Consider the following 21,688-nt stretch of genomic DNA (forward strand, 5'->3'; position numbering starts at 1 on the left):
TGTCAAAATACATTTCCTTATCAAGTTAAAAGTTGCCATACAGTTACAAGATTATAAATAAGAAATTCAACAATAGAGAGAGCATGAAATAATTACGACAATAGTTACGGTTAATATTTTAAGCACAGATTTTCTTTTACCCCCTTCCCCTCCCTCCCTCCCCACCCGCACAGTGTGTTTTTAGTAAATGGTTAGGGTACAACATCTTAATGCTGAAACTACAAACAGAGATTAAAAATATAATAGCAATATTTAAGCGTGATTAACCCTTCAAGCACACGAATCATTACCACTTTAAAGACCTGCTTTGCTGCAGCCACAGGCTTCAGACCGCTACTCCAGAACTGCTACTGAACGTGAATGGGATTACTTTAAAGCAAACTGCTCAAGGTTGGCAGCCTAGTGGTGACGCTCTTAATTTATGCTTCTTTCTAGGGCTTAGCTACCATTTCCCACCCCCTTAAGACAGTTCAGGCCACCATCCAGCCAGTTACACACAGCAAAGAGCCAATTCACACATCTCCCAGAAGCAAACTCCGATCTGCTACTGACTGTATTACACTCAACCGGAAGATGCAGCCTATGAGTGTGATTTGATGATATATGTGTCAGCTATATTCACAGGTGCTTAATACTGGCTGAATCATGTCCTTAAAAAACAAAAACCTAAAGTCCTTTAAATATCGTGGGCCGTACTATTTTGCTTAAAAAAAATGTACTTCGGATAGAAAACTGCTCCCAAGCTTTGTGCAATGTAGCACAGGTGGAATATTAAGTCGGCACAAGGCCTGGCTGACTTATTCAAGGTCCACCGCTAAATTGCATGCATGAGTAGGGCTTTTTGGCAAGGCTTTCCCTCTGTATCAGTGGGATTTTTCTCACTGATGCCACTCTCCCTGGTGGCAGTGGGACAGAGCACAGAGGAAGAATGCAAGGAGAGTTTCATAGGAGGAGCTGTTCCACCAGATCCCTTTCTTTTGAGGGGGGCGGGGGGGTTGTAGCCACTGAAGACTACAAAAGCTCCAAGGGCACTAACCATGATCATTCCCTGAAAGCTGTTCTGTAACCCAGCAGAGAGGATCAGGCCGGAAGGGAATCCCAAATGCAATCTTTAAAGAAGTTTGGATTTTCCTTTCCCCCTTCATCATGTAAGTGAAAGTGAGAAATATATATATATATGTAGGTTTTGCAGGATGGATCCCTGAGCAGTCCAGATTCCTGAGCATATTTGCTCACAAATCTTTCCCTAAATAATGGCTTTCACAGCTACTTTCCCGTGGAGCAGGCATCCCCAACCTTCGGCCCTCCAGATGTTTTGGACTACAATTCCCACCATCCCTGACCACTGATCCTGTTAGCTAGGGATGATGGGAGTTGTAGGCCAAAACATCTGGAGGGTCAAATGTTGGGGATGCCTGCCTTGGAGGATCCTCAACAAATCAGGCACAATTCATTTAAGAGTCAAGCACTTTCCCCTCCATTTATTTTCAACAAGAAAGGCTAACACCCTCTCAGTGAAATCACTTTGAATGTGAAGTGCTTCATTTTGACTGGATCATGAACATTATGTCAAAACTGGGCTTTCAGTGGGGTACGGCATCGCCAAAGGAGCGAGCTAAAATTATTGGGCTTGGATGGGCAAAGCTAGTGGCAAAACAATTCCTTATGGGTTCTGTGCACCTCCAGTGACCTCCATGTCCACTTCAGTGGACCCAAGGGATGCGTGTTCAGACGTTCCCTCTTCAGCAAAAATAATGGGGAAGGGCAGCTTTGCAAGGGCTCCATATATGCATTGTAAAACATATGGCACTCTGGCACAGTTCTGTAGAAGTCAAGGTTTGCAATCTAGAACGGGAGCTGTTATAACAGCAATAACATTGCTGTTATGGTTGCAATGGACTAAGACTCTGAAGAGCGCCTTTAATGACTGAGGCCGTGTATTCGCCATACATTTAGAGCTCATAGCTTCCGCCAAAGATTCACGTGAACTGTAGTTTAAGGGTTCTGGGAATGGTAGCTTTGTGAGGGGTAAATGATGGTTCCCGGGATTCTTTGGGGGGATCAATGTGCTTTAAATGTACAGTGGGGCACACAGCCGAACACATATGCTTATGAAGCCCACCCTAAGAATATTAGTTGTGCTCAAATCCTGTGGAAATTAATGGCACTTGTGGGATGGTTTAGCTGCATTTTGAGCCCTATTGATTTCAGCGGGCCTTAGTTATAAGTAACTTTCTCTGAACTGGAACTATGTTCAGGAGGAGGCATAAATGGTTCTTGTTTGTAAGGGAATCCACAGGCTCTTATAAATCTATGCTGATTTGCCCCAGATACATTTATCTGGGTAAATAAAGCATAACGCCTAATATCAACATTATTTTCTGTCGCCCTGAATTTGCCCCTTAGCCCTTCCAACCTGGCCTTTCTCACCAAAGCTCGAACGCTTTAATAAATATTTTTAAAATCTGCACCCCACAATTCCTTGAGCTTCTGTTATTGCTGGATTGACTATATGAGTGTGCCTGTTTGCCCAGCAAAGGCAACGGGTCTTGCAGAGACTCCTTCCATTTTAAATAAATTCCTGAGCACCAACATTGGTTTGTTTTTGTTTAATGGCATTTCTGAAAAGTTCAGATTGCCGTTTCGATGACCTACAGAAAAATCATTTGCACTTGAAAGGCTATCAACAATTAAAAAGTAAACTAAAAAGACAACAAACACCTTCTCACTCAGCCGCTCCAGAGCCTAAAAACATTGATTTCCCCCAGTGTAATAAGTAGGCAAGCAAATATATATTTAGTTTACTTTTTTCAGCAAAAATTCAGTAGTGCAGAGAAAGAATGTGGCTAACTAGCTGGAAGTGGCAGGGATGAATGCCAACCCCCAACTTAGCTGGGAATTAGCAGTTTTAGTAACAGCCTTTGGACAAATCCTGCAACATCAGCAACAGCGTAAGAAAACTCTACCAGATCTAAGTAAAACGGTTCCCAAGAAGAATGGCTCTGCATCAATGTCTAAACAGGTATAGCAAAGTACCAATATATGATAAACATTTAACCCAGAGAAAAAGGATCAGTCAGTTACACTTTGTGTAAAAAATATATATATGGAGAATTAATACACACAAGATGGGTTGAATTCCTTCCCCGCCCCACGTATTTCAAATTGTGCAGTGATACCCTCTCTGCCTTCTCTCAGTTGTCCCCAACTGCCATCCGCTCCCAAATTCCTCACTTTGCCAGGCTGGTTCCTGAGGAGGGAAACACTGACCTAAATGTGATGGCAGTTGGCGGTCTTGGGATTCGTTCGCAGTACCGTGCCCTGAATCTAAGACAGCAGGCACGCCACCCCGCTTGTTTAATTAAGGAAACGTTGAGTTTATCCTGGGAGTTGGGTAAGGTCTGGTAGGAAAGGCACCTCGATGTTGCTAAAAACAAAACAAAACCCATTGGCAGTTATTTGCCTGATAGCTTTGGCTCTTCCATATGCAAAAAAAGAAAAAAGAAAAAAACCCCACCGATCCTCAAATCCAAGGCCAACGCAAGACAGGCGGCTACATTGCATGATCTGAGAGATGCACACTAAGATCACTTTGCAATGCCACAGAGGGCACTCAGCCACAAGGCTCAGATTTCCCTCTTGTTTCATTATCCAGTCAACTACTTGGATTAGTCCTGCCTTGGATTAGCCCTGTATGGCTAGGTTAGTCTTGCCTCGGACAAAAACACAGCCCCAAGTTTTAGATATGTGACCTAAATGTAAGGGGAAAGGCTGTAATTTGCAACTTGGCAAGGACCAACCAGCATGAAAGCTGCCGTTGGGTGTGTTAGAATTATGGGCGTTTCATCGCTAGCTTTTTTTTTTTTTAATTGTTAAAAGGCCATAATCTGTGATTATTGTTTTCCCCCCCATGTTAGAGAATGCAGAGGAAAAACTAGGGGTAGGGCAACAAGTGCATTTCATCAGATTTGTTTATTTCACTTATCTTTGGCAATAAAATAAACCTTTGCAATAAACGGAGCCAAAGTATTACATAGAGGCGCGAGCGAGCACACCGCAGCTTCTTCTTCTTTTATTAGCATGAATAATGAGGAAGTTTCAGAACACATAAATTACACAGCGGTGGGGAATCATATAATATAAATTTTCTAAGGAACGTCTTATCGAAATAGAAGGGGGTTGGAAATACAGTAGATGCATACTTTTTTTTTATGCAAATAAAGTGAGTAACTTCACAGAAAGGCCACTATTTGGTGACGTGGACAAGTTCAATAGTTAAGTAAAATCTTGTAAAAGTGTAATCAGTATTAGAAATTGTCTACTTGCAAAAATAGATTTAAAAACTGCAGCTGGTTTGTTTTTGTTTGTTTTTGGACGGTATAGGCCAGGGAATGCTGCAAGGCTGCTTCAGGTCGCCTGGTCGAGAGCTCGGAGCAAATCGCTGCCTTGCAGGAGCGTCGAACTCCCGAGAACTGGGACGTTAACCTCACAGTCATATCGGGTCAGTTCCGGCAACAAATAAGGTTCCAAGGATGAGCCGAGCAGGCGACTTGTCACTCCTGAAATGAGAAGATTTAGATGTTGAGTGGCCTTCTTTTGTTTATTTCGGTTCAGGCTTAAGATTTCTGCCTGGAAAGGACAGTGTACAAGAAGAAAACACCATACATCCCCTTTGAGCCCTAAATGGCCTCGGTCCAGTATACCTGAAGGAGCGTCTCCACCCCCATCGTTCTGCCCAGACACTGAGATCCAGCGCCAAGGGCCTTCTGGCGGTTCCCTCAATGTGAGAAGCCAAGTTACAGGGAACCAGGCAGAGGGCCTTCTCGGTAGTGGCGCCCACACTGTGGAACGCCCTCCCACCAGATGTCAAAGAGAAAAACAACTACCAAACTTTTAGAAGACATCTAAAGGCAGCCCTGTTTAGGGAAGCTTTTAATGTTTAATAGGTTATTGTATTTTAGTGTTTTGTTGGAAGCTGCCCAGAGTGGCTGGGGGGAGCCAGCCAGATGGGCGGGGTATAAATAATAAATTATTATTATTATTATTATTATTATTATTATTATTATTATTATTTGATGAGAAAAATAGCACACCGCTTCAATGAGAAAACTGCAAGTGTCCAGCAAGAACAACACATCAGCTTGAGCAGGACAAACAAAAATAAGGCAACAGAACCAAGCAGTCTTGTCTAAACTTCAGGCTTCAGTGCAGGGATAGGGCTGGGCACTCGTATTGAAGGCATTTAGATAGTCTTTGCTGAGTCATGAAAGGCGAACCGGGAAGGAACCAAACACCCACCAGAGAAAGAAAAACACAAGAGAGTTCCACACTCTCTGAGCACTGCAGTTGAGGGTCCACCTAGATACCATGTCAATTATGCGTCTGGAGTGTGCATGCTTGGCTTCAATTATCTATTTACTAAATGGTATTGGGGGGCGGGAGGGACACAGGTGGCCCTGTTGGTTAAACCACAGAACCTAGGGCTTGCTGATCAGATGGTCGGCGGTTCGAATCCCTGCAAGGGGGTGAGCTCCCGTTGCTCGGTCCCTGCTCCTGCCAACCTAGCAGTTCGAAAGCACGTCAAAGTGCAAGTAGATAAAAAGGTACTGCTCCAGCGGGAAGGTAAACGGCGTTTCCGTGCGCTGCTCTGGTTTGCCAGAAGTGGCTTAGTCATGCTGGCCACATGACCCGGAAACTGTATGCCGGCTCCCTCGGCCAGTAAAGCAAGATGAGCGCTGCAATCCCAGAGTCGTCCGTGACTGGACTTAACGGTCAGGGGCCCCTTTACCTTTACCCTTTATTGGGGGGCGGGCCAGGGTCTGATCAAGATCAGGGCCAGGCAAGTGTCATGAACCAAGCCTTACGTGAGCTCCTGCCTGCAACCACTGGTCTCTTCCCCACCCACTCCCTGCCGCCCATTGGAAAACAGTCCTTCCAAGTTCGTGTTATGGTTTGCGACAGAACTCACCTGACATCCTATGACCTTGTGGCACACTGAAGTCCTGATAAGGGGGGCAGTAAAAGTGTGGAGAGAAGGCAGCTTTGGGGATGTTGGCAGAGGTTCTCAAAGAGGCCGGCGGATGCCGTGGCTGCAGTTGCTGCTGCCCCATATTCATAGGGGGTTGGCCTGGTCCTCTTTGTGGGTTGCAAAGGAACTCATCTGCAAATCAAAAGCAAAAAACGGGGCTTCAAAAAGGATGTCCGCTTTTAGAAGCACAATTCTGGACACAAGATTTCCCCCCACGTTTGTCCAGGAGTCAAGAGAACAGGCTGACACTGGCATGCGCATCTGCCTGCTTAGCCTGTTTCGATATTGTGGAATATTGCACATCAATATTAGTGTTGTGATTCTTGTAACCCAAACGGTACCTTAGGGTGTGTAATGAATTGTAAGAATAACGACGATGATTTGTTTATTAAAATGTTCTTACAGTGCTATTCCATAGAAGATTTCAGAGTGGCTTACCAAAAAAATACATATGACCATACAGTGAAAATATAAAATATTGTATTTTTCGATCCATAAGACGCACTTTCCCCCTTCTAAAAAGTAAGGGGAAATGTGTGTGCGTCTTATGGAGTGAATGCAGGGGGGAGGCAGGCAGGAAAAGCCCCCAAGAGCCGTATACAAGCTTTGCATGCCTCTTGTGGGCTTTTCCCCAGGAGGGAGAAGGGACTGAGGCAGCCAGTCAGTCCCTTCTTCCTCCTCGTAGAAAAGCCCGCAGGAGCCGCGCGCTCCTTAAAGGGTGTGCAGCTCCTGTGGGAAAAGCCGCACACTCTTTAAAGGGAGCGCAGCTCTTGGGGGAGCCTTAGTCGCGCGCAGCCTCTCCCGGGCAGGGGATGAAGGCTCCCCTTGCCCGGGAGAGGCTGTGCTTGGCTATAGAAGAAGCCAGGACAGTGAGCGGGATCCCACTGGCTTTGCTCTTTGGGGCTGGGGGGGGGAATATTTTTTTCTTGATTTCCCCCTCTAAAAACTAAGTGTGCCTTATGGTCAGGTGCGCCTTATGGAGCGATAAATACAGTAATTAAAAAAGAAAACAAAAACCCCATACATCAATAAACCATTGTGGACAGATGTGTTCTTAAATGCCTGCATAGCCTGGCGGAATATAAGAGCTTTCAGCAGCCATTTTCAAGTTAAAACAAAAGGCACCTGCTAACTCTAGTTCAGTACTGTTGACCCTGATTGGTTCTCCAGGGTTTCTGGGGGGTGGGGGTGGGGGGTTGGCATTCTCAGCTCTACCTGGATATACTGGGAGGTGGAGCCCAGGACCTCCTGCATTCAAAGCAGGTGCTCTGAAGCTGGGCTGCAGCCCTTCCCCAAAAAACTGCTGTATAATCTCAGGCAGTTGTATCTATGGATGTATGATGGTGGCTCACATTCACTCATGCAAGGTGCCACTGGAGGCTGCAAGTCATGCTGTATTTGTGAGCTTCCCAAAGGTCTGGCTCAGGGCGGATATAAATCAATGACTTAAAAAAAATTTTTTTAAAAAAAGATCAGATTTTTTAAAATTTAAATTGGATTTTTTTTTAAATCAGTTTTTTTTAATTTAAACTGGATTTTTAAAATAATTTTTTTTGGGGGGGACATCTAAAGGCAGCCCTGTTTAGGGAAGCTTTTAATGTTTAATAGGTTATTGTATTTTAGTGTTTTGTTGGAAGCTGCCCAGAGTGGCTGGGGGGAGCCAGCCAGATGGGCGTGGTATAAATAATAAATTATTATTATTATTATTATTATTATTATTATTATTATTATTATTATTATTATTATCAGGGTGGATATAAATCAATGACTTAAAAAAAATTATAAAAAAGATCAGATTTTTTAAAATTTAAATCAGTTTTTTTTAATTTAAACTGGATTTTTAAAATATTTTTTTAAAAAAATATTTTTTTTGGGGGGGGGGAATCTTTCTAAAGATGGTTTTCTATTTAAGTTACATTATAGTCCAAAGGTTACTGATCAGGAAATAAGGATTTGTTTTAAGTTTTTCATGTGTCCAAGATTTAAAAAAAACAAAAAAAAACCATTTAACCACATCAGTTAACAAACATGAGTACATATGCTATAATGCTATTGTTTTAGTTAAACAGATTGTTTAAATTGTTTTTAAGGAAATGATTGTTTTTCTCTTTCCAATAAAGTACAGCAGAAAAGTTGTCCAAATATAAACAGTTAACTTATTAAACCTCACAATTATTTCATAATTATCTCTCTATGTATTTCTAATAGTATAACCAAATCAGTAATATAACTGTAAAAACTACTCTGAAAATTTATTATTCGAAAAATGAAACCTTCCTCTGGTTGTAAATAGTAAGTTTATACCAGCAAGAATGAGTCTTTGTGTAAAAAAGTGATTTAAATCAAGTCTTACTAACTAGTGATTTAAATCAATTTGATTTAAATCAAATCCACGCTGGTCTGGTCTCCCTGGGAAAACAGAACGCTGGCAAAGATGGACCATTTCCCCATCTGGTCCCACAATACTCTTCTTAAGGAGCTTGAAGTTAGTGCAGAACACAGACAGTGAGCATAAGATGTGGCAAAAATGAAATGTAAAGGCAGGGACTGCATTTGCAAGACAAGTTTTGTGTTCTGTCACCAGCTGCCCAACAGTGACATAGTGGACCCCATGTGACTCCATTTGGTTATATTGAATTACCTTTCATTTCTTTAAAAACGGGTCTTACCATTAAGGACACTTGTGCTGAGCGACTTCTTCTCTGTAAGTAATGCACAATTTTCACCTCTGAGGATTTTCATCCTTTTCCACATTAAGTGTGTTGGGTTAATGCCAGATGTTTCTCCTTGTATCTATAGATGGGGAGGGGAGGGGGAAAGAGAAGGTATAAGCCTGACAAGAAAAGAATATTGTTTAAAAAAATAAACTCATTTTTGTTTTAAGGCCATAGAAGGGAACTTAGGAAATTATCTTACACCAAGTTGTTAGCATACTGCCAGTGTTTTATATCAACGTTTGGGAGCTATTTTTGTTGTTGTTTATTTTTTTCCAGTATGCTGTGTGGAATACTAATGTGTTATATGAAACACACATACACATACACACAAATGTAAGTCGTTTGGAGACCCTTTGGGTGACAAGCAACTAGCTCACACTGATTAAGTATCTCCAGGGAGCAATCTGGATTACTGGAAATGTTGGGGACCCAGGACCTTCCCCATGCTAAGCAAATGCGCTACCACTGAGCTATGGCCCTTTCTCAAAAAAGGCAGTCTTTGTGGAGGACAGATTACCCCATTCAGGTGTTGAAAGGCTTGCTCTTCATAGTCCAGCTGCCTCTTCAGCTTCAAACTGTTGGCAAGAGCAATCCGCGCAGGGTTTATATCCATGCCCCGCTGCCCAAGGCACTCCAGCGACCTATCAAGACAAAGCCATTGTTGCATTTGAAAAACAAAACACTGGAGAAGGATCTTTCCTCAAGCCAAGCTTCAAACCAGAACAGTGAAACTTGCTTACCTGCAGAGGCCTCTTGTTCCTAACTTAGGTTGCTGTTGGATTCTTGGGGGAAAGACTTTGGATGTCCTCCTTGAGCAAGGATGTGGATGGTGGTTCTCCAGCTGCTGGTGGACTGCCAACATCAGCAGGCCACTGTCCCTGCTGACTTTGGAGCCATCCAACAACCTCTGGAGGACCACAAATGCCTGTCCCTGGGAGACAACTCAGTGACTGTAGAGAACAGCTGTAGCATACACAACCGACAAGTCCAATACCAACCCACATAGTTTATTCAAGCTGCAATATTCTTTCTGCTTCAATAGAAACCTGCACTCCCCCACAGGAAGGATGCTTTAGGCATGAGTGAAGGATGCGGGTTGCCGGTGGAGACTTATTTAATCGTTTTTGTGTATCACAGCTGTTTTCCGCAGACAGTATCTGCTGCCAAAGCTCTGCTAGCCCTTTGTGCTGTAGTAGACAATTCACAATGCCTTGCTGGTAGCAGAGGCACGAGGTCAACAGAAGCAGTCTGTTTTTCCTTACGGCCTGTCACGTCAGGCTAAGGTGGCACGTGGCAGTGTGAGAATGGCATCATCCCACACCGCTATGACAACATTTGGAAGGCTGGAACGTCGTAGATGAGGTCAATGGCCTGGGTATGGTTTGAAGAGACAAGGCCGCTTTGCTGAAGCCAAACACGTCTGGCCAGTCAGTGATTGGAAGAGACCACCTGGGAACAGCGTAGACCCCCCACCCCGAGTTTACTTATTTATGACATTTATATATTTTGATCCCTCCAACAGGATCATCTCCCTCCCTTCCTGGATGAACAGCTATTGGGCGGGGCAGCTTTATGTAACTGGCCCCACCCACATGATTCTGTCCTATCAAATGTTGTTGGAGCAGTACTGGATTATGTCAGCAGCTAAAAGGTAAAGGGACCCCTGATCATTAGGTCCAGTCGTGGCCGACTCTGGGGTTGCGGTGCTCATCTCGCTTTATTGGCCGAGGGAGCCAGCGTACAGCTTCCGGGTCATGTGGCCAGCATGACTTTGCACACAGATCCTTAGGCCAAGGCTGGGACCTGAGGCCCTGCAGACTTGTGAAGGGACTAAAACTCCCATTAACCGCTGGCTATGCTGCCTAAGGCTGATGGGAGCTGCAGTCCTGCAGCATTTGGGGAACCACCAGTTCCCCACCCATCTTAGCCCATGCCTACGGTTTATTATTATTATTATTATTATTATTATTATTATTATTTAAATTCTTTTTATTAATTTTCACATTAGATCACCGAAAAGAAAAACAAATCAACGGTTACAACAGTTGTAAAAAACCCCAACACACACAAAAAAGAAAACTAAATAAATATCAATACATAACGTATAAACAATGTCGATTTCCATTACGCTTCTTTGTCTTCTCATTTATATCTTTATATCTTTAAGTATTTTAATCATTCTTCTACACCTATTGACTTCCATCCCTCCCGGTTTATTATTATTATTATTATTATTATTATTATTATTATATTTATTTATTTATTTAAATCAGCCATACTATAATCACATGGTTTTAAAATTATGAGAATCTCTCCAAGAAGACATGCTGACCTCTTCCCGACCCTTTGAAAAGCAGATCTGCTGGCAACGTTTTGTTTTTGTTTTTTCTTCCTGGGACAATTAACTTCCCCTTAAGGTTTCTACTTAAAAGTATATTGCTGTTGGTGTTCCTCCTTTTCGTTTCCACCACTTTCGGCCTCTGGGCCAAAAACGGAAAGCCTAGTCACTGTTTCACCTTATTCTGAACGTGCTCGTCTATTAAAAGTCGTTAACGATTTAAGGCTCCGTTTAGGGAAACCCATTAGGGACACACTTTCAAAAGTTCCAAGTCCAAATGGAACCAAGCGAAGGTTGGTCAGGGCTTTCAGAAATAGCTGGACAGATGTCCTAGTGGCTTGCTTTTGGCTACTGGCGGGTGGGGGGAGATCTCCCAAGACTGTTCCACCCCCTCCAAGTTTTAAGGTTTTGATTTACCGTATTTTTTGCTCTATACGACGCACTTTTCCCCCTCCAAAAATTAAGGGGAAATGTGTGTGCGTTCTATGGAGCGAATGCAGGCTCCTTGGCTTTAGCGATAGCGATAGTGCTCCCTCCGCGCTCCGGAGGCTTCGCGTTGCTTTCGCTGAAGCCTGGAGAGCGAGAGGGGTCAGTGCGCACCAACCCCTCTCACTCTCCAGGCTTCAGGGATAGCCGAAGGGGCTCCATTTCTCCTGCCGCTTCGCTGAAGGGACGCTGAGCAGAGAGGGGGAGATTATTTTTTTCTTGTTCTCCCCCTCTAAAACAAGGTGTGTCCTATGGTCGGGTGCGTCCTATAGAGCGAAAAATACGGTAATTCACACACTCTCTTGGGATTTTCTATGGGGAGCTGGTTTCTGGCAACAAAGGGCCCAGTTCTCCACCTTCTCAACATGACGAATGAATCAGTTCAAAGCAGCTACCTAAATCCACACACTCTTTCGTCCGAGTTACCTTTTCTTATATAAGTTCATATCAGGCAGGTGCAGCGGTGGCCCCGAGGGAGAGCTAGCTATGGATCCCAAACACTTATTGACCGCCGCTCTCTGTTTCGTAGGGGCATATTGTAAGGGTGGGTCAGGGGGCCACTGTGTGTTGGGTCTCCCACCCATTGAAGACAGAGGAGTGCTGGCTTGGGCATAGTAGGGCAGCAAAGAGGATGGCTGGCTTCCGCCGTTCAAGAAGGGTGGTGGCAGAGTCCCCTGGCCCGTGTTGACGTTTTTGTTAGACATCGGCTGGCAGTATTTCTCCGGGAAGAACTGGTCCTGCGAGGGAGGGACAAGGGGCTGGAAGAGGTTGCTCATGTTGCTCAAGCTCTGCTGAGTGAGCTGGGCGCTTTCGGAGAGGGGCCGCTCCTCTTGACAGATCGGGCTGAGTTGGAAATCTTCTCCGTCCATCGGAATGTAAGGAGCCAAAGTTTCAAGGTCCAGTTCGTTGAAATCAGTCTGCACAGAGAGAAGGGACCAGGGAAGACACCGTGATTGCAACAATACGAAAGAAAAATGATCCTGGAAGAAACGTTTCTCCTCCTCTTTCCTAGAACAATCTCTAACACTGTTGTGCTGCCTTCCTCTATGTGGGGCTACCTTTGAAGGTGACCCGGAAACTACAACTAATCCAGAATGCGGCAGCTAGACTGGTGACTGGGAGCGGCCACCGAGACCATATAACACCAGTCTTGAAAGACCTACACTGGCTCCCAGTATGTTTCCGAGCACAATTCAAAGTGTTGGTGCTGAACTTTAAAGCCCTAAATGGCCTCGGTCCAGTCTACCTGAAGGAGCGTCTCCACCCCCATCGTTCAGCCCGGACACTGAGGTCCAGCGGCAAGGGCCTTCTGGCGGTTCCCTCGCTGCGAGAAGCCAAGGTATGGGGAACCAGGCAGCGGGCCTTCTCGGTAGTGGCACCCACCCTGTGGAATGCCCTCCCACCAGATGTCAAAGAGAAAAATAACTACCAAACTTTTAGAAGACATCTGAAGGCATCCCTGTTTAGGGAAGCTTTTAATGTTTAATAGGTTATTGTATTTTAGTGTTTTGTTGGAAGCCACCCAGAGTGACTGGGGAAACCCAGCCAGATGGGCGGGGTATAAATAATAAATTGTTATTATTATTATTATTATTATTATTATTATTATTCCGCAACTTGACGCTTTCCAGATGTTGGCTGAATCTAACTCCCATCAGCCTCAGGCATGCTGGGAGTTGTAGTCCAAAGCATCGGGAAGGAACTAGGCTGGAGAAGGCTACTCCTGCTGATGAGCAGGAAAGTAGGAAGCTGCCATATTACACAGAGTCAGTCCATTGGTTTTCTAGCTCAGTAATGTCTACAAACTGATAGAAAGCAGTTGTCCAGGATTTCAGGCAGGAGTCTCATCTAGTCCTGCCTGGAGATGGTGGGGATTGAGACTACAAGTCCCATCATCCCTGACCACTGGTCCTTTTAGCTAGGGATGATGGGAATTGTAGTCCCAAACATCTGGAGGGCCGGAGTTTGCCTATGCCTGCCCAAATGTGATGTAACAAAAAATAAAAAGCTAATTGAGGATTCTGAGCTTTCCCCCCCTGTTCAAGATAGTGCTGGTTTCCTTCCCATCTTGCTTTATCTATCAATACACAGCCCCTGCACTCTGTTCTCTTGCAGCGCTCGTGGCCCAAAGGCATAAGCATTAGCTGCCAAAGAGATGTGTGAGCAACACACTGATGACGATGTTACATTTTCCTGCTGGCTTCTCTTACCTGTGAGTTGCACTGATTCTTGGCATCCGTGTCCAAGGCAAAAAGTTTCTCAATCATCTCGATCTTCAGGTCTTCGTCTAAGGAAGTGTAATAGTCTCCAGGGCTGCTTGGCTGCAGAGTGAGAAAGACAGAGCAGACTATCAGAGGCCTGCAAATAACCACCTGCCTCGTCATAAGAATTTCATCCAGCGAAGCTTTACCAAAAGCAAATCTTTGATTTCTCATTGGCCACAAAACCACTTCTGAACTCGAGAGGAGGTGCTTCACACCCTCTCCACATGCGCGGGGGCTGGTTCTCAGTGCAATTGAGGGGATCCCTGGCCGCGTCATCCAGGGGCTGGCCTGGGGGGGCGTGGCTTGCGCGATATCACACTGGCGCGGCCAGGGATCTCCATCTTTTGCCACCTCAGCTCATCGGGTTTCCCACCCTCCCACCCTTTAGGTTTTCCTTTTGACCTTGCTATGGACCTCGGTTGGTTGCCGTTAAGGGGCCTGGTAGGAATTTTTTCCACTTGGCAAATTGTCACCAGCCACTTGGTTTTTTGCCTATCTCGTAGCAAATCGTCACAACTTCCTCGGCATTGGCAGTTAGACATTGGTAGGGGTATTGTCATGTAGATGAAGGGGGGAGGAAGCGCCATCACCTCCCCGAATATTGAAGGGTAGTCCAGTAAAGGATTCCGGGGGGCGTGGCCCTGTCCGAAGCCTATGACAGCGAGGGCCTAAGGCACGACCCCGAGCAGTAACCCCGGGGGAGTTCCTAGGTTCCTAGTTGATGTGCATCAGCAGGACTCCCCCTACTGGTGGTTAACCCTTCCCAGTCTTCAAGCAATCGGGCTGAAGCCGGATAGTCGGTTAGGACCAATGCCTAAGCCAATACCGCTCATTCCTGTAACCAATAAAGTTTTGGCCATTTTTTGCCCATTAACCTAAATATTTGTGTCATGTGTCTTTATTTCCACCGGGGGGAGGCGGGAACTCGCCACACAAATGACCGCCATGAGTATATGTAGCCAGGTGGGGAAGTAGGTATTTTTTACAAGGCCTGCTTGGCAAAAAAGCAGCACCTACCTGCTTGTACTAGGGGTGCATGGGTTCCCCTATAATCATTTGGAAAGGGATTGGGGATTTCAGTGTGTTCTGTGGAAATATGGGCAAAGCCCTCACGCATACACATACAAAGTCCTTTGATCCAAAGCACCTGAAAAGTCCTTTGATCCAAAGCACCTCTTTCTCCTTCTGGGCCTTCTCCTTGGTGGTACTCAGTGCACAGCATCACTTTCCTGATGGAGATATTAAGAACCTAAGAAGAGTCCAATGGCCTGTCTAGTCCAGCCTCCTGTTCTCAGTGGCCAACCAGATGCCCGTGGGAAACCTACAAGCAAGACCTGAGAACAAGAGCCCTCTCGTCACCAATGCAATGGCCACCGACTTCGATGGCTTTCAAAGTGAATTGGAGAAATATATGGAGGAGAAGGAGATCATTGACTACTAGCCAGGACGGTTATGCTCTGTCTCCATGGTTAAGAGGCTGTATGTTGAGAGCAGTACATGTGAAAAGGATCTAGGAGTCTTGGTTGACCACAAACTTGACATGAGCCAACAGTGTGACGCGGCAGCTAAAAAAGCCAATGCAATTCTGGGCTGCATCAATAGGAGTATAGCATCTAGATCAAGGGAAGTAATAGTGCCACTGTATTCTGCTCTGGTCAGACCTCACCTGGAGTACTGTGTCCAGTTCTGGGCACCACAGTTCAAGAAGGACACTGACAAACTGGAACGTGTCCAGAGGAGGGCAACCAAAATGGTCAAAGGCCTGGAAACGATGCCTTATGAGGAACGGCTAAGGGAGCTGGGCATGTTTAGCCTGGAGAAGAGGAGGTTAAGGGGTGATATGATAGCCATGTTCAAATATATAAAAGAATGTCACATAGAGGAGGGAGAAAGGTTGTTTTCTGCTGCTCCAGAGAAGCGGACACGGCTCCAAACTACAAGAAAGAAGATTCCACCTAAACATTAGGAAGAACTTCCTGACAGTAAGAGCTGTTCGACAGTGGAATTTGCTGCCAAGGAGTGTGGTGGAGTCTCCTTCTTTGGAGGTCTTTAAGCAGAGGCTTGACAACCATATGTCAGGAGTGCTCTGATGGTGTTTCCTGCTTGGCAGGGGGTTGGACTCTATGGCCCTTGTGGTCTCTTCCAACTCTATGATTCTATGATTCTATGTTTCCGAATACCAGTTGCTGGAAGTCACAGGAGGGGAGAGTGCTCTTGCACTCAGATCTGTGATGGCCTGGGACTCGGGCTCGGACTCGGAACCAGAGGAGTCTCAGTCCACACCAGATCCTTTGCCTCAGATGGCATCTGAACCTAGTCTGGGGCCTGATTCTGAAGAGTCCCAGTCTGCACAGGTTCCCCTGCAACAAGCACCAGCTGGGCCGAGTCAGGGGCCTGAGCCTGCCCTGGCTCCAGATGCAGGGATTACCTCGTTATCTTCAGCTGGGCCATCACTTACAGCTGCTCCACTACCAGTTGGGTCAGGAGAGGCTGAGGCGGCCTCTGGGTCTAGTAACCCACTGACATCTCCCGAGCTGCAGAGACTGAGGTCTGAGAGAAGGAGAGACCTGAGTACTTGCAGGAGGAGTGCTTGCCTTCGGGCGAGACAGGGAGATGAGTCACTGGGGGATCAGGACTGGCCATTACCCCAACAGAGATAAAAGGCTGTTGGAACCCACCCCAGGTTGCGGGAGCAACACTGCTGTTTGCCAGAACCTGCCTGAGATCCTGTGCCTGACCTTGGCTGGTTTTCTGCCTTGGCCCTGCCGGACTGACTCCTTGTGGAACCCTTGGATTCGGGACCGGACCTGGACCGCGTTACTTGGGTTACCCCCGGGCCCAGCACAGGATCATGCTTTTGGGTTTGCCGCAGGCATCTGGTTGGCCATTGTGAAACAGGATGCTGGACCGGTCGGATCTTGCCAAGTAAATCTCTACTGTCATCATTTGCTGTTAGTTTTGGCTACAGGAGAATAATGCAGCTACTCTTCTGGAAATAATCTCCCCCTTTTTTAAAACAAAGAAACAACAAAACTGGTATTGTAGCCCATGAAAGAACCACACATGCCCCTGAGGCACAACATGCATTCTGGCCGCAACCCTGCGCGTGAAAACAACAAGGTCATCGCTCAGTGCAAAGGGCTTCCTTACAGTGGAACAGCTGCTGTTGCTGCTGGCGCTGGGAGTGCTGCTGCCAGGTGCAACCTGGGGCAGTGTAAAGGACGGCACACTCAGCTTCTCAGCTTGCGGAGCCGGAGCCTTCGCTTCTGGAGGCCACTGCTTGTTTGGGGTCATCACAGCTTTGTTGTAGGAAGAGATTTCCTCAAACTTTTGCGTCCCTGAAATTTAAAGATATGCAAGGTCAACTCATCTGCACAGCCTACAGTCCCCAAGACTTCGTTTTAGTGAAAAGAACAAGCTGCACGAGCCTGAAATCATCAGACGTGATGGTCCTCCTCACATCATGAGGGACAGTACAGCTAAGTCTTGGTTTAGTATAAATAGGTGTTAAGCCTGATCTGATAATCATTCATGCTTCTCTGAGATCAACACTATGCAAACAAAGGACTTTCTCATACTGGTGTCTATAATTCTTCATTGACGGTGGCTGCTCACATTACTCCCCTCCCCATACCCGCTGATGTGGAATATTTCCTATATCTGATCTCCACACAGTGTTCTATCTAAATCAGGGATGTCCAACTCCCAATAGACTGCAATCTACTCACAGTATAAAAAAACTGACAGTGATCTACCCATTGTTGTTGGATAGACCAAAGAGATTTTTTGGGAAGCTAAAATTGTTGAGCTTTTATCTAGGAAGGCAAAGTTGTGTGTGTGTGTGTGTGTGTGTTTGTGTTTTGGGGGGAAGAAAATTGCTGAGGAGCAAGAGATCGACCAGGATCTACCAGGAACACCCCGCGATCTACCATTAGGTCACAATCTACCTGTTGGACATGCCTGAACTAAATGAATTACACACATCACAGGCTTGTGAATTTCAGCTCTTCGGAAATTCAAAGGGTCTGCTTGCTGCAGAGGTGATTCTTTGTGCATGGCAGAAAAGGAAGTGGGTGCTTAAGGCATTAAATTTGAAAGATCACATGTAGTTAACTAGAGACACCTGTGCCCATGCAATAGTATATTCATGCAGTCATATCCACAAATGGCTTTGGCTCATAACATAGCCTCCAATCTGGAGTCTGCTTGGTTGTTTGTAGGTTTGCCTTTGAAGAAACCGAATGGCAAAGATGCCAAGGCCCGATTCCTCATGGTTTGATTTTAATTTATTTTCATTAACTCCAGTTAGAACAAACCACAGTTCCTCACGCTTGTTTGCAACATGGAACTGCAGTTTGATATAAAATGAAAACAGAAGAGGAGGAAAGGGGAGCGCACACAAAGTCCCAAGGCTCCCAATAGCTTGTTTGTTGGAGTCCAACAACATTTGCAGGGTACCAAGTTGGGGAATGCTAATATCGACCATAATCTAAATCCATTTTCTTAGGCTACAAAACTACAGCCAAGTGTGCTTCTTTGTATTAGTTAAATAAGTACCATATAGAGCTGAGCTGAGCATCTAAAATATTTGCTTACTGTAACAATTTATGAGAGATGTATCAATCCACCAATAACCTACTGGTTAACTATTGTGCAAAACAGAAGAAAAGGTGGTTTACCTCCCCAGAACATTACTAACCAAAGTCAAGAGAAATAATAGCATCGCCAGGTGTTGGTGCCAGCTGTGCAAGTTCTTCAGGTTCTTCTTTCAGCTTGGTAAACAAGAAACCACTCTTTTCTGCCACGGGGACTCCGTTATCAAACATAGGATTCATTGCCATCATGTGCGGCTTAAAGAGCGATTCTGTCTGATCCATGGAGAACACGATATCATTGTTCTCTATTTCACTAACAAGAACAAAATCAGGTGGTTTAGAATAGTTTGTACTCCGATGAAGAATGTCCACAAGCAAAGAGTTCAATTAATTAAAGCGAAAATTCAATTTTACCAAGCAGGCACCTGGATTTAGATGCTTAACCTCTGACAACACACTTTGCTCTGACTGCTACGTAGTTGGCTATGTGCCTACCTATCAGTGCAAATGGACAGTTTTAGGGGCGAAAGGAACAACCAGATTCCCACAGGGATGCTACCAAGAGGATCATAACACACATTATGAGTTGAGAGGGGCCTCCTTTTTCTTGGGCAAGCAGAGCTGGGTCTGAGGTCAGGAACTAGCAGTTGGACATCCTGTGTGAGGTTTGACCTATGTTAAACAGCTCAGGACTGCAATACCTCAAGGACTGCCTCTCTCCTTATGAACCAACCTGGACCCTGCTAGCATCTTCTGAGAACCTTCTTCGTGTGCCTCCTCCATGAGAGGTCTGGAGGGTGGCAACACAAGACAGGGCTTTATCTGACAGTGGGTCCCTGTTTGTAGAATGCTCTCCCCAGGAAGGCTCGCCTGCCACCTTCATTATACACCTTTAGGCGCCAGGCAAAAGCATTCCTCTTCAATCAGCCCTTTGGTTGATATAGTCTACAGCAGGGGGTTAGTGGTTTGTTTTTCTTCTTATTTTCACTATGTGTTTTGTGTTTTTGATATTGTAAGTTTATGTTGTGAACTGCCCTGAGATCTACAAATGAAGGGCGGTATACAAATATTATAATACTAATACTAATAATCTTAGAACAAAGATGGGGACCTTCCAGGTGTTGCTGGATGCCAACTCCTATGGTAAGAAGGTAAAGGACCCTTGGACAGTTAAGTCCAGTCAAAGGTGGTGCAGACTATGGGGTGCAGCGCTCCTCTCGCTTTCAGGCTGAGGGAGCCGGCGTTTGTCCACAGACAGCTTTCCGGATCATGTGGCCAGCATGACTAAATTGCACCTGGTGCAACGGGACACCGTGACAGAAACCAGAGCGCATGGAAATGCCATTTACCTTCCCGCTGGAGCGATACCTATTTATCTACTTGCACTGGTGTGCTTTCAAACTGCTAGGTTGGCAGGTGCTGGGGCAGAGCGATGGGAGCTCACCCCTCATGAGGATTCGAACCGCCAACCTTGGGCAAGCCCAAGAGGCTCAGTGGTTTAGACCATAGCGCCACCCACATCCCTAATAATAATAATACTCTTAGAACAAGGATGGAGACCTTCCAGGTGCTGCTGGATGCCAACTCCCATGAGCCCCAGTCAACATGACCAAGGGCTGGGAATGAGGGGAGTTGTAACCAGCACATCTGGAGGGCCTGCAGTTCCTCAACCCTGCTTTAGGATTCCGGCGGACTTACCTGAGAACGTAATTGACGCAGATGATGCACTGAGGTTGCAGGTTGCGTGTATTGTAGATGACCGTTCCTTGGGTCTCTAGCCACACGTACCCACCATGCTTGGCAAGCATGCGGTACTGCCCAGTGACCACTTGACCTTTTGCACACACTTTGGGGGGTGTGTGGAGAAGGGAGGAAACAAATAGGAGTGACCAAGTCAAAATATTGCCAGGTGCATTAACATGACTTTATAAATAGCCCCTTTCACAGAAAAAAACTCCCAGCCCTCTCACTTAAAACTACAAAAATACATGCTGCAATAGGTCTGTTGGTCTTACAGAGTATCTTGTGGTTTGCTTTTGCTGCAACAGCCCAAGAAAGCTGTCCTAATACCATTTCATACTCTTTTTCAAATCTAAGTAAGGCTTTCTGCATCCTGTGATTTTGTGAGCATGCCACAAAAATACACACATATGTGCAGGTGTGACATTCCTGATAACCTGTGATTTCTTTGGGTGTTTTTTGTTTTGTTTTGTTTTTAGATTAAAAGCAAGTTTTTCGCCCACATGGCTGACAAGCGCTATTTAGAACATGCCTGCTGAACCAGTGAGGGGTTGATTCTCAGAATGAGGATGGTGTTCCAGTGGCCTATAGCTCTTACTGTCAGAAAGCTTCTCCTGATGTTTTAAGTCAGAATCTATTTTCTTGCAACTTGGAAGTCGTGAACTCTTTTCAAGGAAATATCCACACTCCTTGCTCCATCCATTTTGGCCTCTGGTTCTGGCCCCAGTCAGCATGTGACCCTTGGAAACTTTCCCAGAACAGAATATGGCCCCTGGATTGAAAATGGATTCCCACCCCTTGTTTAGACCATAGGAGCTGCTAACTTTGGCTGCCCCTATTACCCTTTCCTGTGTGGCTGCTCACAGAAATGCTTTCAAAGTGCTGTGAAGCCACTGGAGGTGATGGCAGAGACGCACACTTTGCTTGCCTTAACTGCTGCATTAAGGATGTTCAAAGGGGACAACACAGCAGTCAGAACGTCTGGAGGGCTGGTGGGGGTTAGGAAAAAAGACATCATCTCCACCCACCCACCACGGGCTGCCATCTGCCACTGCAACTGATTTATATCATTCTAATTGCCTTAACTATACATTGCTTTAATTGCTCTTCACTGTAAACCGCCTTGGGAGCTGTTAGGGTTGAAAAAGCCGGGTCTGTGGAAAAAAAAAACCCTTGATGCTTTGTAAAGATTAAAGATTAAATTTGGAAGATTAAATGTCTGTGCTATCTAAATTGCAACGGCTCCCTCCCAGCTCCCAGTCTCTCGACGAAGCATCATTTGGGCTGCAAAGGGGTTGTTTGACTTGAAACACCCAGCCCCAGCTTGTATTTAGACTGCCTTGTAAAGTATGGTTCCATATTTCAAAAAGTTAAAATGCGGACACAGTTTTTGAGCTATTTTTTTAGGAGACTCGTCAAAAGTAATCAACATTTCCAACATGGATTGCCACACCCCCAGATTTTCCTGCACATTTTAACCAATTTTCGGAAATTCCACCCAGGCAATGTTTCCGATGGGT

At 45.5% G+C, this 21,688-nt stretch overlaps 1 protein-coding gene across 3 annotated transcripts in view; it reads right to left on the reverse strand.

The window, feature by feature from the left end:
• Positions 1-458: 458 nt before the first annotated feature.
• The window catches only part of EPAS1 (endothelial PAS domain protein 1), a 139,156-nt gene continuing 117,926 nt past the window's right edge, over positions 459-21,688 (reverse strand). For 2 of the 3 annotated variants that reach the window (XM_079968549.1, XM_079968550.1), the window contains 9 exons: positions 20,127-20,274; positions 18,533-18,741; positions 16,984-17,171; positions 13,780-13,890; positions 11,996-12,486; positions 9,263-9,386; positions 8,698-8,821; positions 5,969-6,160; positions 459-4,559 (listed from right to left, as the gene is read on the reverse strand). In XM_079968549.1, the coding sequence (XP_079824675.1) occupies positions 4,408-4,559; positions 5,969-6,160; positions 8,698-8,821; positions 9,263-9,386; positions 11,996-12,486; positions 13,780-13,890; positions 16,984-17,171; positions 18,533-18,741; positions 20,127-20,274 (1,739 nt within the window). In that variant the 3' untranslated portion in view covers positions 459-4,407. The remainder of the gene's footprint in view (positions 4,560-5,968; positions 6,161-8,697; positions 8,822-9,262; positions 9,387-11,995; positions 12,487-13,779; positions 13,891-16,983; positions 17,172-18,532; positions 18,742-20,126; positions 20,275-21,688) is intronic. The other variant, XR_013836566.1, reaches the window with a different exon arrangement.

Source organism: Podarcis cretensis (assembly GCF_951804945.1).
Source record: "Podarcis cretensis genome assembly, chromosome: 3".
NCBI classification, from domain to species: domain Eukaryota; kingdom Metazoa; phylum Chordata; class Lepidosauria; order Squamata; family Lacertidae; genus Podarcis; species Podarcis cretensis.